The 17,036-nt window shown below is 49.1% G+C and overlaps 1 protein-coding gene across 1 annotated transcript in view; it reads left to right on the top strand.

Moving 5' to 3' along the window:
• The window catches only part of VPS13D (vacuolar protein sorting 13 homolog D), a 3,263,180-nt gene that overhangs the window by 202,205 nt on the left and 3,043,939 nt on the right, over positions 1 to 17,036 (top strand). Inside the window, exon 10 of the mRNA XM_069610908.1 lies at positions 1,007 to 1,175. Within this exon, the coding sequence (XP_069467009.1) occupies positions 1,007 to 1,175 (169 nt within the window). The remainder of the gene's footprint in view (positions 1 to 1,006; positions 1,176 to 17,036) is intronic.

The raw sequence follows: 17,036 nt of genomic DNA, 5'->3' as shown, positions 1-17,036 counted from the left end.
CACCCCTTTTTCCTCCCACATTATGTAAAACTTGATTTATCTTAATGTTCAGCTTTCATTGCTGAATATGCAAATATGGAAGTGCAGCAAAGTAACTTGTTCCCACCTGATGTGTGTGATTCTAGTTGATGGTCCTGTGATGCAGGCATTGTGTATGGCTTACATGAATAATCATATCTAGTTTTATATAGCGCTACAAACCCGCAGGTATCTAAGCGCTGAAATAACAGTTGATGATATCCCACTCCGTGGTACTCAATTTATCGACCTCGGAAGGATGAAAGGCTGAGTTGGCCCTGCCAGGATTCGAAACCTGCATTGGCAGGGTGCGCACAGATGTCAGAACAAGCACTAAGCTCACTGTACTATCTGGCTGGAAACATTGGAAGACATTGCTGCATAAAGACATTTCTGAATTCTTTATCTTCTTGCAAGACATTACACTCTGCGGAATTTTTAATTCCACTGTGTGACCTCACATCAGTGGATCCAGCATTTTATCTGACTCGCTGGGAAACTTGCAGTGTAGAGGGGGAAGAAGGGTTAAAATAGGGTGCAATAGGGGGATTGGGAGGTGGCAGGCCCCCTGGTATTTGATGGAGTTTTGGTTGTTTATGCGTCCCTCAAGCCTCCCCTATCCACCCACTATTCTTCTGGTATATCAAGGCAACACAGAGCGTGGGAACCAAATACAGAGGGGGGGCATACAAAGCATAACATTGTAGATGTGCACCTAAACATAACAGACTTTCATTGATCTCAAATGTTCTGAGTGACAGCATGGACAGCTCAAGCTTTGGTCTGGTTGTTTATCAGATGTTACTCAAAGCCTCTCGTGGACTAAATTCCTTTTGTTCAGTTACCCGTCTACAGTTCTATGTTATACCTTCCTGTGAATGTGCATAAACCAACATCCTCAAAAATATACGAACTTGTATGGAAGTTAAAGTATACAAGCATAACTGCATACTAACTCTTCATTTCTTTGTTTGATAAACATTTTCAGCTGTCGAGAATGGTGGAACTTTGCTCTAAATGCCAATCTTTCCTGGATTCGAGAGCAGAGACGGTGCCTCACCTGGGAATTTGTCTTGCACCGGGCACATGACGCAGTGTTTTATACAAATACATATTACAATAAATTAAGAGGAACGCAGCTCTCTGTCGAAGAGAAGGTTTGAATCTGTAACGCTTTTAACGTTTACAAAAATGTCCTAAAATATGAGCTACTAAATGTCTTCTTGGTCTGCTTTTTAGACACCATTAAGTTAAGTGTATGATGATGGGAATGTGGATAATATAGTTTAACCTAACATAATTTTACAAGCCATCCAGCGTTGCTATTTACTGCTTGTTTGCATGTTTTGGCCCAAGTATGTTACACAACTCCTGCATTTGCCAACTTTTAATATGAAAGCAATCGCCAAATGCATTTCTCCATATAGGCGCACAGGTGTTAGGTCCGGGCGAACGTGTGTGGGAAAACTCCCAAACGTACAAATTGACTCTCCAGGAGCAGTAAAACAACTCCAGGTGAGTTCTGCCAAGAGTCTCCCAGTACCTTAAGCATGAAGAAGAGGTTGCAGCCCGAAGCTTCCACGATGCAGTAGACCCGGTCACCGGATTCCTGGTCAGGCAGACTGAAGAAGGGACACTCTGGCTTCAGTATCAAGACCCTTGCCTTTTCTTCAGGAACCCAACCACTCAACATGCATGCTGTTGGTCAAACCTTGGGTGGGGGCTGTAGTTTAAGGACATCCAGCCTCCCAATTGGAACTGGATCTAAGCAAGCACACTGGAGGACAAACGCCTAGGGAGCTTCAGAGTACTCCCAGGGTCCTGTCCTCTTAAACACACTGGCGTCTCTGGGGGGGCTTCACAAAAGGGATCCCGGCGAAGACAAAAGACACATGAGGATCTCCCCCACCCAGCTTGGCAGGAGGACCAAGAAAGAACAGACCCTTGTGGGTTGGCAAAAAAAGAAGGCTGGAACCATTCTGGATCAATGGTGTCCCATTTGAGCCTTACCGCCGGTGCAAATGCTGCCTGCGTTGCAAGTTTTTCACAAAATTGGTAGAAAAAGTATCAATCGCCACAGCCACTCAGATGGAATTATTAGTGTAACTAAAAAGTTACAGGAGAAAGCAAACGGGGACACAGTGTCCCCTTAGCACTCCACATAAGGTAGTGGGTGCTGGGTTTACAAGAAAAGTCTAGGTAGGATAACAAGTACCCTACTATCCTTGGGAGCAGTAGTTCTCACAAGGAATGTAAATCAAACCAAAGAGGGAAGCTCAAGAAGCTTCGAGTAACACTGCACATAAGGTGCTCTGTGCTACATTAGGAAATTGCAGATGCCATGGAAAAAGATGGAGGAAACTGACTCCATCAAAATAAACCCAAAAAGGGGTGCCCATAGTACAGAAACAAGAATGGGTGAGGGGGGAAAAGGATTCCCACTTACTCATGAGAGTCGGAAAAACCCAATAGTCCAGCAAAGAGTGCTTGTAGACTCACAAGATGAAAATTCTACCTAACAAAGACCCTCCATAGTCCTTGTGGCCGACGCTTGGGATTACATATATTACACGAGGTAGTTTCCTCTTCACTTACATCAATAAGATCTCTAAAGCATTCAGTACCTATCGCTGCAGTTTTTTTAATCCATAACTCTCACACCAGGTTTTTCGCCAAAACCAAAGATAGTTGCACAATTTTGGTGACAGCAGGACAGTTTACCCTGCTATTAAGCTAAATGTATCAGCCACAGCTGCCCAATATCTATCTTTACAATCACAGGACCATGTCATGTTCAGAAAGTCAGCAGACCTTTGGGTGCATCTGGAGCAGGAGTCCGACTTAGAGGAATTAATCAAATCTAATTTAGATATTAAAGTGCAGATGGGCGCTAGAGAGCCATCCAAGATGGCCGCCTCCTAGAGAGCTCCGTGTGGCTCTCCATTAATCCTGCGACATCCTCGCCTCTGCGGCATCCGATTCACCCAAACCTACCACCGGGTGCGCTCGGGAGGCGCCACTAATCACCCTGAGCCCAAAATCCTCTCCAATGGCGGAGCGCCTGCTGAGCTCCAGCCCGATCGCCAAGGCCCGCGGACCACGCCAGCAGCAGGCCGAGGGGGGAGGAGCACTCCGGGTACGAAGTACAGAAGCCGCGGCGTGCCACCTGGCGCCCAGAGTCAGCAGCGACCCGCTGGGTCAGAGAGCGAGGCCACGTCAAGAAACGGGTAGACGTGCGCACGACAGCGCCAAGAGACACACGGTCTCCGTCCCCGCAGAGGCCTGGCAGAAAATCCGGCAGGGAGCGCGGAAGACTACGCTACCCTCGTCGGACACGCAGGTAGGATCCCCATTCGGCACGCACGGTCGGCTTCTCGACCCACCAGAGTGCATGAGCCCCTGCGCTTTCGCCAGACACCGAGAAAAGCTCAGGCCTCGGCGCCCATCCGAATAACGGCCACGCTCGACCTAACCTGCACATTGGCAGCATAAAATAAAAGGGGACCTCCACCCCAAGACAGCAGACAACAACCGAAGAAAATTCCCGCTGCCCCCACCATCCCCTCGCCACACAAGCCCTATTACCTGGCGACAACTCCCCACTCCAAGTTCCAACAGACTGTAGCCGGAACGCCCTCCAAGAGCGACAGGCGCCACGAGTCCCCCTCCAAAGTCGGATACTCCAAACACGCGCAGCACCAGCCACAATAACCCAAGAGAACCAGGCCCCAAATCGGCCCCGCACTCAGATCGACAAGGGTGAACATCGTTGGCCTATTCTACAAAACAGTGTAAAACCCACCAACACCGGAGAACACCCTAAATCTCTCCCACACGGCGGACAGTACGAACAAACACCGGCACGGTGACCACCCTTCACCTCCAACGCATCGGAAGCACCAGACACGTCACTAACGCCAGTGTGGAGCCGCCAGCTCCTTACCCGCCGCATTCTCAAGCACTCAAGGCAGAAACAAGAGCGTAATGGGAAAAACAGATAAAACCCAAAAGAAATTGAACTTCGAAGCTAGCCATACCAGCAAACCTCCCAACGAAGGGAGCAGAGCAGCGTCCCCAACACCCGCTACTTCCATGTCGGAGGAGCAAACGCCGAGCTTCGACATTAGGGAAATCCTGATGGACCTCAAGGCGGGAATTGGCGACCTAGGCAGCAAACTCGACAATCTCTCGTCTAAAGTAGACCAACTCCAACACAGGCTCGACAAGCACGCCGACAGGCTGGACACTGTGGAACAACGGGTTTCCGACCTAGATGACAGCACGTCGGCCCTGACCACGCGAATCTCCACCCTTGAATCCCAAATGAAGGCAGTCTGCGCCAAAAACGAAGACTTAGAAGGGCGCTCAAGAAGGAGCAACATCAGAATTATAGGAATCAGAGAGAAACAACTTCAAGGGAAAATGGAAGACCATGTTGAACAGATCTGCACGGCACTCTTCGGGAAAGAACTCCTCTCCCAGCTGTTTGTAGTCGAACGCGCCCACAGAATTCCAAATTCAAGACCAGTCCCAGGCGCAAACCCACGGCCAATTATTGCAAAACTATTAAACTACAAAGATCGCGATGCGATACTCAAAGCAGCCAGGGAAAAAGGGAAACTCCAGTACGACGGAGATCCAATTCAGTTCTTCCCAGATTTCTCTCCCAATGTACAGACACAGAGACGCTCCTTCACTGCCGTAAAGAGGAGACTGCAAGACAATCAAATACTGTACTCAATGCTATACCCGGCAAAGCTTCGCATTCAACATGATGGGAAAGCACTTTTCTTCCACACACCTGATGATGCCAACGACTACTTGGACCGTGCTGGCTGCAGACCCGCCCCAAACAACCCCAGGCCTCAGCGCGAAATCCAAAGGCGCAGAGAACCACCATAATAATCGTCCCGGGCAGCCAAGAGAGGTGAACTCCAGCCTCCAGCACATCTACACAAGCTTATGCCGCAGAGATACACTCCTAGTCCGTAGGAGGGTCACCCTTACCTCTCGGGAGGCATCTAGTGCCCCAAGCACAGCAACCCTTATTGTTTGTTGATGGAAGGGGAACATTGCGGGTCTGTTGGGGGTTGCCCGCGCGTGGGAGGGAAGTTACGTACACCACACCACCTCCAGTTGAGGTGTGCACCCTCACAATGGTTTAACAGTGAGGAGCGTCCAGGTTCCGCGCCATCTCCCCCACGCCCCCCCGTTTCACCAACGCCAACACAGCGTCCAACCTCCGAATCTCCCGACTCCATTCAATCCGCTGGACTGTTCCTAGCTGCAACACCATCAACCTTGGGAAACAAACGACGAATCAACATAGACCCTAACTTATTCCATTCAAAGTCATAACCTGGAATATAAGAGGAGGCAATGTCCCATCTAAAACCAGGAAAATCCTCCAATACCTTAGAAGACACGAAGTGGACATAGCCATGATTCAAGAAACACACTTGCTCCCAGGGAAGGATCACCAGTGGGCCAAGGGTTGGGGGTGTCACAGATACTTTTCCTCATACTCGTCATATTCCAGAGGAGTCGCGATCCTAATACATAAGAGGATTGGCTTCCGCCTTGTCCACACATCAAAAGACTCCGAAGGGAGGGCAGTCCTCGTAAGTGGCATCATAGAGGGCCAGAAAATCACTCTCGTCAACTCCTACGCACCAAACGTAGACGGCCCGACAACTTCAGCTGGGTACTATCCAGTCTCTCGTCCCGAGACCCTGCAACCATAATCTGGGGTGGAGACATGAACACAGTACTGGACCCGGTGAAGGACAGATCCCACACTACCCCATATCCTCCGTCCAAAGCCTGCCTCCAAATAAAAGAAATATGCAAAGCATTCGACCTGAAGGATTCATGGAGAACATCAAAAGGAGAGCTGCGGGAATACACATTCCACTCCGCGCCACACAACTCGAGCTCCAGGATCGATTACCTTTTCACCTCAAGGAACGGCCCATGGACCAGCGGCTCATGCGATATCCAACCAAGAACTCTCTCGGACCATTCCCCGGTAACTCTCGTCCTCAACCCAGCCAATCCCAAACCTCCCCTACTGAGGTGGCGCTTCAAAACAGGCTCCATGCGAGACGAGGTCTTTGCCTCAGAACTGAAAGAGGAGATCTCAATGTTTCTAGAAGCCAACACAGGGTCAGTTTCCTCAGCCAGCACTCTCTGGGAAACTCTAAAGTGCTACATCAGAGGGGTCTGCCACGCCAAAGAAAATGGCATTCTAAAGCTCATACGGCGGGAGCTGGCAACCTGCGAAGAGAAGCTAAAACAGCTAGAACTTCAATGCACTAACACAAACAACCCAACAAGATCAGTCGCCCTGAGGGAAGAGCTACAAAAATTCAGGAACGCTGCCGATCGCGAAGTGAAATTTCTAAACCGCGACAGACTGGTCAGGCAATACGGCGAAGGGCAAAAACCGGGCGCTCTTCTGGCAAACTTGGTCAGAGCTGACAACAAACTGTCCCCGATAGAAGGGATCCGGACCAAACAGGGACAGATAGTCCACACCGACGAAGATATGGCAGAAGAATTCAGGCTTTTCTATCAAGAACTCTACAGCACTCTACAGCACTAGACATAACGGAGACCCAACCGCCGCATTGGAGTACCTAGAAGACACTGAGCTGTACTTGGTCGAACATCCCCTGCGGGAAGCGCTGAACGAGCTAATTACACAAGAGGAGATTACTGAAGCCATAAAAACCCTCCCGAACTCTAAGGCTCCCGGCCCAGACGGCTTATCCGGGGAATTTTACAAAGCTTTTGCACCCACCATCGCTCCCCTCCTGGCGGCTGTATATGAAGAGTCGTTGGATGGGGGATCCCTCCCCCACTCTACCCGCGAAGCCAACATCATCCTTCTGCACAAACCAGGCAAACCACCAGAGGACTGCATCATACAGACCCATCTCCCTTCTCAACCTTGACAACAAGATACTCGCGAAGGTGCTCACCAACAGGCTACTACCACTGATGCCCACCCTGGTGCTGGCAGACCAGGCGGGGTTCATACCAGGCCGCAATACAACCTTTGGCATCAGGAGGCTGTTCAGCGTCATCGAAGCACTGGATCCTTCAAATCAAGCTATCGCAGTCCTCCTTGACGCCGAGAAGGCATTTGATTCAGTGGAATGGCCGTTCATGTTCGCTGTACTCACCAGAATGGGGCTGGGTGCCTGCTTCATCAAACTCTCTTTATTGTACAGCAAGCCACGCTCCAACGTCATCGTAAGCACGGCAAAATCCGCTCCCATAGAGCTCCAACGTGGCACCAGACAAGGCTGCCCGCTCTCAGCACTCATCTTCGCCCTGGTAATGGAACCGTTGGCCTCCAACCTAAGAGAGCATAGACAACGAAGAGGACTCACTATTGGACCACACAAGCTCATTACATCCCTCTATGCAGACGACGTGGCATTGTTCATCCGCGATCCCGAAGAAAATCTGAACCCGGTCAGGAGGGAAGTAGTCAAATTTGGGACAGCCTCCGGCCTGAAGGTCAATCCAGCAAAGTCCATTATATTCCCGTTGACCCCTGCTACCAAACCATTTGCTGATGACTTTCAGTTCACATGGAAAACGTCCAAAGTCCGATACCTGGGAGTCCAAATGTCCCTGAGTTACCACGAGGTGTTCCTCAACAACTACGAAGAGGTAGTCAAGTCCCTCCAGGATAAAGTGACGCGGTGGAAGTCCCTACCACTAACGCTCTGGGGGAGAGCCTCCCTAGTTAAGATGGTGATTCTTCCGAAATTGCTGTATCTGTTCACCAACATCCCTATACTGCTATCCCAAACCTTCCTGAAAAGACTGAAGAGCATGGTTCTTGAGTTGCTTTGGGCGGGCAAGCCAGCCAGAGTGGCACACGCAACACTGACACTTCCAGTGACGAGCGGAGGTCTCGCCCTCCCAGACCTAGAGAAGTACTTCTGGGCAGCGCAGGCACAATTCCTCAGCCACTGGTACGCCACCCATACAATCAGACCTCACGTGCAGGTGGAGCGAGCCCTGGCTACACCAAACCTGTTAACAGCTGTCGTCTTCAGCCAAATTCCCGTTCCCAACTACACCATGAATGCAATGCTCTCAACGTACAAAGTCTGGAAGAGACTAGCTCAAAAATACGGGGTACAAACACGATACTCTCCCCTATTGCCCGTCAAGTTCATCCCTGGGGTTCCACTGACATTGGAGAAAGTATTTCATCAGTGGGTTGACAAATTACGAATAAAGACCCTAGGAGACCTCTTCACAGAGAACGGCTTTTTAACACCACAACAAGCAAAATTGAAAGGCGGCAACACCGCACTTGACGTATTCCTATATTTCAGGACCCGGTACACTTTACAAGCTCTCATGCCGGACTTCCCCCGACAACCCCCAACCTGGCAACTGCTACACAATGCCATACAGGCGCAGGGCGAGGGCAGGTTGGTGTCGCAAATCTACAAATCCATCATTATAGACACGACACCTAACCTTATCCGGGCAAAGACCAGATGGGAAAGGTCCCTCCACAGAACTATTCCAGACGAAGACTGGACCTACATCCTGAAACAGACACAAAGAATAGCTCTCAACTCTCGCCTTAAACTAATTCATTTCAACTTCCTCCACCAGACCTATCACACACCAGCAAAAGCTAACAGGCACCACCCTGAGGCGGCAGCGAACTGCGAGAGATGTGGGACACAACCAGCAGACTTCGTCCACCTCGCATGGGATTGCCCCGAAATAACACCTTTCTGGAGCCAAGTCTTAGAGACGACAGCGGCAATAGTTCGAGAGGAGATACAGCCGAGCCAAATTGCAGCCTTACTTGGTATGACAAATTTACTCTCCGCCCCGTCAAGGAAATTGGCAGGACTCCTGTTGACACTTGCCCGCAGGAGAGTGGCCATGGCCTGGGGTCGCGGCCCCCCTCCAACATTCTCCGCCTGGCGCAGGGACATTCTTTACTGCCAGGATGTGGAAACGGACTTTATCAAATCACTACCCTTACATGCCCGCCCACCTGACATCTGGGGCCCATTGGTACTATTCCTGCTAAATGAAGCTGAGGAGACACCTGACTTTCGAGTAGACACCTCTGGCACAGGAACAGTCCAGCTGTGAAGAAACAGAGCTAGCAGCACCGTCCACATGTCTCAAGTAACCTGAACAAGACAGCACAACCAAAGGAGTCACAAAATTGAGCGGGGAGACGGGGGGGAGGAGAGGGTGGGGGGAAGCGGGACATGGCGCAGAGTTAAATCCACCCTAATGTGGGTGTGTAGTTGTTTTGTGTTCCAAAATCAAAAATAAAGGTTTTAAAAAAAAGATATTAAAGTGCAGGTATGGGAGGCATTTATAATTTGTACCAGTTCATTTTTGTCAGAGGGCCTAGTAAAATATGTTGTGTTTTTGGAACTGAAGGGCCCTGAGCTTGGGGAAGGGAACCTTAAAAGGCCTAACAAAGGTGAATACTTATTTGGTGAAACAAGGAGGCTTAAGCTTGGGGAAGGAAACCCTGAGAAGCTGGAGAGAAACTGTTTTTTTTTGTTTTGTCTGAAACTTGGAAGGATTGAAGCTTGGGGAAGGAAATCCCCAGGAAGTAGTCATTGGGAGTTGTGTGAACAGAGTGCAAGAACTTTGTGCATAGGCCGAAATCTAGTGGTAGTCATGGAGTATTACAAGATTTGTTTTTGACACTCGAAAAGGGACGTCGACTGGGCGTGTTAGTAATACTATCCCTAGTGTGACATCTACTGTACCCATGATGGTCCACGCTTCGAGGTCCCTCATAGTTTTTTTCCACCATTGTGGCCAATCAATAGTTTGCAGAGTTCTTCTGGCTAACACCTTTGATTAGATAAAGTATAATTTGATTCTTTCATTCTATCCTTTCTATAACCACCCTTAGCCCGCCGCACTACCAACTGCTCCGGTGGCTTTCGATGGATGGCTCCATCGTCGACGCCACTTCTACTGCCTCAACAAACGACTGCGGCCTACACGGGCCTCCCCGGGCCTAGGCCCATTACAGTAGGGAGAGTGGGCAGATGTTTCTTGCACACCTTCACTGTTAGAGAATGCATCTTGTGACCCCCTTATTTTCACTTTTCCCTTTGCACTGCCTTTTCCTTTCGCTACACACCATTTTAGTTCTGCCCATCCTGCAACAGGATCACCCAGAAAAGACTTGCAAGTCCTGCAAACTTTTCTGCCCAAAACCTTAAAGGACCGTCGAACCAAGCGCTGGTCCGCCCACGCCACGTAGGCCAAGGCCTCCATAGACATGGCTGGGGAATTCAGTGAAGGGAGCATCAGCGTCCTAAGTAACGCAGATGGCGATCGAGCTCTGAAAGAATCCCATGTGCGAGCCCCCAACTCCAGCAAGCGGGCCAACGGTCCTGTGACAGAGAAGTCACCTGGCATCAAAGGCACTCACACCTCACACCACACTAAACACACACCGCACGGCCGAATGCCGATGACGTTGTAGGCTGTTCATAGGCACGTAGTGTCTACGGAGAGGTCTTCCAAGTCACCCCTGTCCTCTGGACCATCGTGTTTGCCGCACAACAGGTCTCCGAAACAGGCACCAACCAGGCCTGTTTCAGACACTGCACCTAAAAAGGTGCTTCTTTACTGCACCAAAGGGCATGCATCAAATGGAGTTTCAACGCCCTATTCTAACACTTCCAAAATGAGGGAACCCATTAAAAAGCATGTCCTGGTCACACTTCTACGTTCCAAGATGTCGAAGACACCTACATCTTAGACTCCCCTAGCATCCCAGCCCTCTAACTCCCAAGATAGCAGCTATGTTCCCTCCAAAGACACCCATTCAGGGGCCCTACGTCACAAGGAACCTACACCCTTGCAGGACAGTCCTACCCCCCAGCCTTTCCCAAATTAACTGAGTGGCCTCCAGAGACTTTTGATAGGGTCATGAGTAGGATGTCCTGTTTTGTGGACTTTATGGACTGCCACCCTGACGAATGTAGGAACCCCCAGGTCTTAATACAGAAGGGTGGGGCAGCCAGGGATGAACCACCCTTCCTTAAGTGGCTCGTTTGGACACTTCTCAGCCCAGCACTTCCAGCTAACCAACCCTGTACCACTCCACAATTCCATGACCCCTCTCACGATGTCTACATTGTAGACCCCTCAGGTTCTCAAGATCCTAGTTCTCCGGGGGACCAGTACGATCAGGACCAGTATTACAATGATGATGGAATCTACATCATGCAGTCCCCAGATAATCAAGATCAGCCAGTGGCTGACTCGCTGTTAGGGAGAATTCTCTTATAAGGCTAATTTCCCAAACCTAGTGAGTCCCCCAGCAGCTTTGCTGGATTTTTGGGGTTTGTTTTTTTTCTCCTGCTAAGAGTGAGATTCTTTTACTCCCACTCTTAGGCATGATTTGAGGTATGTCTCTGACTGTTTGTGTGATTTTGGGCTATAGGGTCTTTTACTCCATAGGGTATCATCTGTTTTTTTGTGTATGTGTTACACTGCACCCTCAGTGCAGTAACACAGGGGCGTCATAGTGACCCCCAAACATAGACTCCATACCCTGGGACTGACTACTGTCTCCCAGGGCATGTAAAGTCACCATTGACTTTACTAGTCTTAAATTGTGAACAGAACCAGTACAAACCATCATATTGTCGAAGTACTGGTTGGGGTTAATTATATTGCCCCTGGGTCTGTTTTCAAGGGGCACTGTCCAGTCCCCCCTTGTCGAGTTTCTGGTTGGTGGCAGTGGTTACCACGCAAAATATTCCACCGGAATATTCTCTATGGGATTTTCCCATTGATTTTAAACGCACCACTTTTTGGTGCCATGTTAGATACCGCCGGTTTATTTACTTAATATTAAATTAACGGTTGGGTCTTTTTGACAGAACTCTTTGCTAAAATGGCGTTTGTGTCCGTCTCTGTAACTCTGACCAAGGTCGAGCCCTTTGTTCCACTTTTTGGCGGGCTCCTCCAAAGAAGCCCTCCAAATGGTGCCACTCTGTCTGGGTTCCACAGGAAGGGTGTAGGGGGGAATTGGCACCCCAGACTGCGTTGCCTCGGCAACCCAAGTTGCACTCTACTCTGATTGGCCCAGTGGTGAGCCGCCCGGCATGTGTGATTGACAGCTAGGCTGATGAATGGGGGGTTTTCTGCATGAAAAGGGGCCTTTGGGACTGGAACTTCAGAAGTCGCCACAGGACCTAAGAATCCGAAGAGGGAAGAAGCTGAGCCATCTGCAACGACGACACCACCGGTGAAGCCCTGCTGCAATTGCCTCACCACTTTCCCGACGACAAGAGAAGATCTTCTGCTGGACGAGTCTTCTTCCTCTGAGCTGGTGGGACCAACCAGTTCGCCCTTTTCGCCTTCCAAAGACGTCTCTTGGTCGAATCGCCCGTGCCAAGCACCCCGTCGGCCAGATAGCCAAGCTTCACCACTTTGACCGCGAATAAAAGGAACGCTCATTTTATTGACTAGCTCTGTGGCTGGTTTCATCCCTGTGCAGTGCAACGACTCCACGTTTCCTCTTCGACGAGATCCTCTCTTCCCCTGGTCGAAACAACAAACTGCAACCACTGCCAGGAACAACTGCCACCGCTGGAGCTTCCTCTCTGTTTAAGGTACTGTGTCCTGCCTGGCCTCCCTTTCTTCGGTTTGCCCAAGGTGACCCTTAAATCCTTTGCTTTCCAACTGGGTTGGCCCCAGACCTTTTAACTTCACCTTCTTTAATCGCCCCAACCTCTTTTGAACATTCTGCAAAGACTTTTAGTGCATATTTAAACCATGTGATCATGGGCACATTTCGCTTTGCTCCATTTAAAGTGGGCCTGGCCTATGAACTTTGGCTCTACAGTATATACTACCTGTATTCCCTTTCTGACTCCTAAAAGTGTTGGGACCGGTTTTATTTCTATGCTCTGCCTTTTTCTCTCCCTTTAACCAAACGATTGGAATGCCATCAGGTTATGCGCTCACCTCTGTTTAACAAATCGTGGTGTTTTAATTCTGACTTGTCTAATAGTTATTAAGGGAGGTGTGTATACTTTACTTGACTGTGTTTTAACTTGCTTTTTATTTAGAGTGCTAGTGTATTGCCTAAAGTGTTTTAAATAAATAATTATATACTTTTTATACAAAGCTCTGGTCAGTGTTTGTTTGCTCTACTGTGTTTTTGGCCCTATTGTGTATACTCTATATACTGCCATACTCTTCTTGAGAGAAGTCTGACTGCCCAGCCACAGCTAGCAGGTAAATCTGGGTGGTGCAGACTGCTACCAATTGGGTTTACTGCTTACTCCTGTAGTCTTAATCTTTTTGCAGTGTTCCCCAAGGGAACTGCACAGGATTCTGCCTAACACTCGCTGATTGACAATCCGCTCCAGTATAATGAACTGCTCCTTACGGCCACCCATTTTAAAATTGACATCCAGGAAGCACACGTGGACAAGGATTTTGTAGAGAATATTAGGGGAGACAAGAAATTTGCCATACACTTTATTGTCCTCCTGCAATCAGTCCAGAGGTACATCCAGCCTTCCCTTCTTACCCCAAATCTTACCAGAGCAGTCAACCCCGGCATCGAGAAGGTATTCAGGCTGGCCCCTACCGACCCACTGTACATCAGGTGTCAACTCAAACCTGATTCCTTGGTTGTCACCACAAGGAAGAAAGCAGGCACACCTCTAGCCTCTGCAGGGGCACTGCCTGATAAAGAGAGCAAGAAAAGCTGTACTCTTGGCAGAAAGGTGGCATCCTCAGCTGCCTACCAGACTAGAATAGCCAACAATACCACCCTTCTGGCTAGCTACGGCTATCACAAGTGGGACAAGCTGGAGCAACAAATCGAAGCCATTCCAGAGCCTCTAAAGTCACAACTCCTAAAGATGGTATCAGAGGAGCAAGCAAGTGGCCAACTGCATCTTAAAAAACAACTTGGATACTGCTGACAGTGCAGGCCGCACCCTAGCTGAAGGAACGTTGATTAAACGCCATGCATGGCTGGGACAGTCAGGGTTTAAGTTGGAAACGCAGGTCATGCTATTAAACATGCCCAGTAAGCCAAATGCCCTATTTCGTAAGGCAGTTGAGGATGTTCTTAAGAGTGCCAAGACACCCTCAGATCTCTCAGACAACTTTCTAACAAACCTTTTGTCCATAGGGGGGGGTTTTAATGCAAGGAAATTCTTCCATGGGCAGGGCCCACAATGCTCCTCCAATTACGGTCAGGGTAGCCAGTTCCCATCATTGGGCACCTCTCAAGGACTATCTTCCTCTGATTTACAAAGAGCCTACATTAGGTCCAGGAGCAGAGCTAGAGCCTCTTCGACCAGACGCTCGACCCCACCCAAGCAATGACTCCCCGCTCCATGTCGCCTCCCATGCTACTTCAGGTCTCACAATTCATCCATGCATGGGTGGGGATCACTTCGGACAAGGGGGTGTTATCCACCGTGGCGGGTGGATATTGTATAGAGCTTCTAGACAAACCATACAGCCATCCGCCAAGACATCGAAAAATGGCACCAGAGGAGAGATGCATTCTACTGGAAGAGGTCAAAACCCTGCTGGAAAAGGACACCATAGAAATCGTCCCAGCAAACCAGGTAAACAAGGGTATTTATTCAACGTACTTCCTTGTGCAAACAAAAGACTTAACAATGCGCCCAGTACTAGACCTGCGCCCAGCGAACACGTATGTCAAGCCACAGAAATGTTGCAGGACAACACTACAGGAGGTAAGCCCTCTCTTAAAACGGGGATTACATGGCAACATTGGATATGAAAGATGCATACTTTGATATTTCAATGTTCCCGGCGCACAGAAAATATCTGCGCTTCCCGATAGCGGGAGAACACTATTAGTTAAAAGTGCTCTCCTTCGGCATAGCCTCAGCTCCAAGGGTATTCACAAAGATACTAGCGGTGGTACCGGCACACCTACGCAGAGAGTCAATTCCAGTGTACCCTTATATAGACGACTGGCTAATAACAGGTGAGTCTCCTCAAAGTTGCAAATAAAACACCCAAAGAATAATCAACCTTCTTTTCCAATTGGGATTCTCTATCAATGAGAAAATATTAAGTCTTGCAGCCCGTCAAATAAAACAAAACAATTCCTGGGAGCAATCATGAAAACAAGAGGAGTTCCCCTCAAACGAGAGAGTACAAAACGTGCTGTTGCAAGTACCGGTCTTCCCCTCAAACGAGTGAGTACAAAACATGCTGTTGCAAGTACCTCACTATCTAGCTGGTCGCCAGATAACCGTGTGCAAGGCAATGTGCCTGCTTGGGATGATAGCCTCTTGAATTTACCTAGTTCCACAAGCGTGGATGCACATGCGCCCAATGCAAGAGTGGTTAGCAAAACAATGGTCTCGGGAAAGCGGTCAGTGGAACGATCTAGTGTTTGTTTCGCTAACCCTAGTAGAGACTCTTCGCTGGTGGTACAATGACAATTTCCTAAAAGGAGAAAACCCCTTTCACAATCCACCTGTTCAAGCAATAGTAACTGTAGATGCCTCACTCTCCAGATGGGGAGTCAGTTACCTTCGCCACACTGCTAGTACGGTAGTCGCCTGTCTTTTCCCATTTCCTTCCTATCTGTGTCTTGGCACTTGCACTATCTGAAACGTCGCTAGGCAGAGTACGATAGTTCATTTTACATTGTTGTTGTTCATAGACTGTAAGAATGTTTTTGTATTTTCCCTTGTTCCCTCCCTTGTCGTAAAGCGCTTTTGAAACACATTGTGTATAGGCGCTATATAAATAAACTATCATATCGTTCCAAACAAACAAATCATGGTGCGCAGATACATGGCTCTACTGGGGACCATGTTGTCCTGCATTCCACTTATACCCAATTGCAGGCTAAGCATTTGACCAGTACAACGATTTCTAGCTACCGGATGGTCCCAGAGACAGGGTTCCTGGGCAGACAAGATAACCATCACCCCGGCTCTCTTAAAGTCTCTGAAATGGTGGGCGGTCCTCGACAATATCTCAAAAGGGATGCTTCTAGTAGAACCCATTCACCATTTCACTATCGTAACTGATTTTTCGCTGGCAGGTTGGGGAGCTCACCTAGGCAAACGTCAATCAAAGGCCTGCGGACTCCTGAAGAATCCACCCTGCACATAAATGTCCTGGAGCTGCAAGCGGTCCATTGGGCCCTGAAGTCGTTCCTTCCTCTGATCAAGGATTCAGTAGTGCGAATCCTCACAGACAATACCACCACAATGTTTTACCTGCGCATGCAAGGCGGAACAAGGTCAAACGCCCTGTCTCAAGAAACTCGAACCATTTTGGCTCTGGGCAATTCACAACATTTTGTTGCAAGCATTCCACCTCCCGGGGATACACAAACAAGCAGACACCCTCAGCAGGGACTCCATGCATTTCCACGAAAGGCACCTGCACAACAACGTAATATCCGAAATCATCTCAGCGTGGGGCCAGCCTCCTCTGGATCTCTTCCCCACAAAGTGCAACAAACAGTACAACAAATTTGCAAGCAGGTTTCCACAGGGGACGCATACTCATTCTAAGCACAAACGTTAAAGGGCCACATACACAGGGGGCCCGGATGGACACAGGCTCATGAATAACAGTAAGCAAGAACATTTACTTGAGACAAGAATGCTTTTATTATGGACATAGCACCTCATTTTGGGTGCAAAGTGCATTTAACATGGGAATTTCCATTCACTAAAGCAGCCCCACGTGTACTCTTGGGTGTGGCTGCTGCTATTGGGTTGCCTTGCACGTGCTGACTCTCTAGGAGTGGCAGGGTGTGGCAGGCAAGCCAGGCCTAGTGGGCGTGCCCACAATCACACCTGTATAAGATGCTCCGATCCCGGAGGCAGACACTTCGTGTTATTCTACACTTCCACGCTCACCGCCGCCTGGGATTGGATTTACCTTAAATCCTGCTTCCTGCCATCATACTTACCATCTGGGGAATCTGCTCTCATCTGTGCATGTCT

The sequence above is a fragment of the Ambystoma mexicanum genome, chromosome 8 (assembly GCF_040938575.1).
Source record: "Ambystoma mexicanum isolate Mex_15411 chromosome 8, UKY_AmexF1_1, whole genome shotgun sequence".
Taxonomy (NCBI): Eukaryota; Metazoa; Chordata; class Amphibia; order Caudata; family Ambystomatidae; genus Ambystoma; species Ambystoma mexicanum.
Note: the sequence above shows the minus strand (reverse complement) of the source record. Positions and strands in the feature narration are given on the sequence as shown.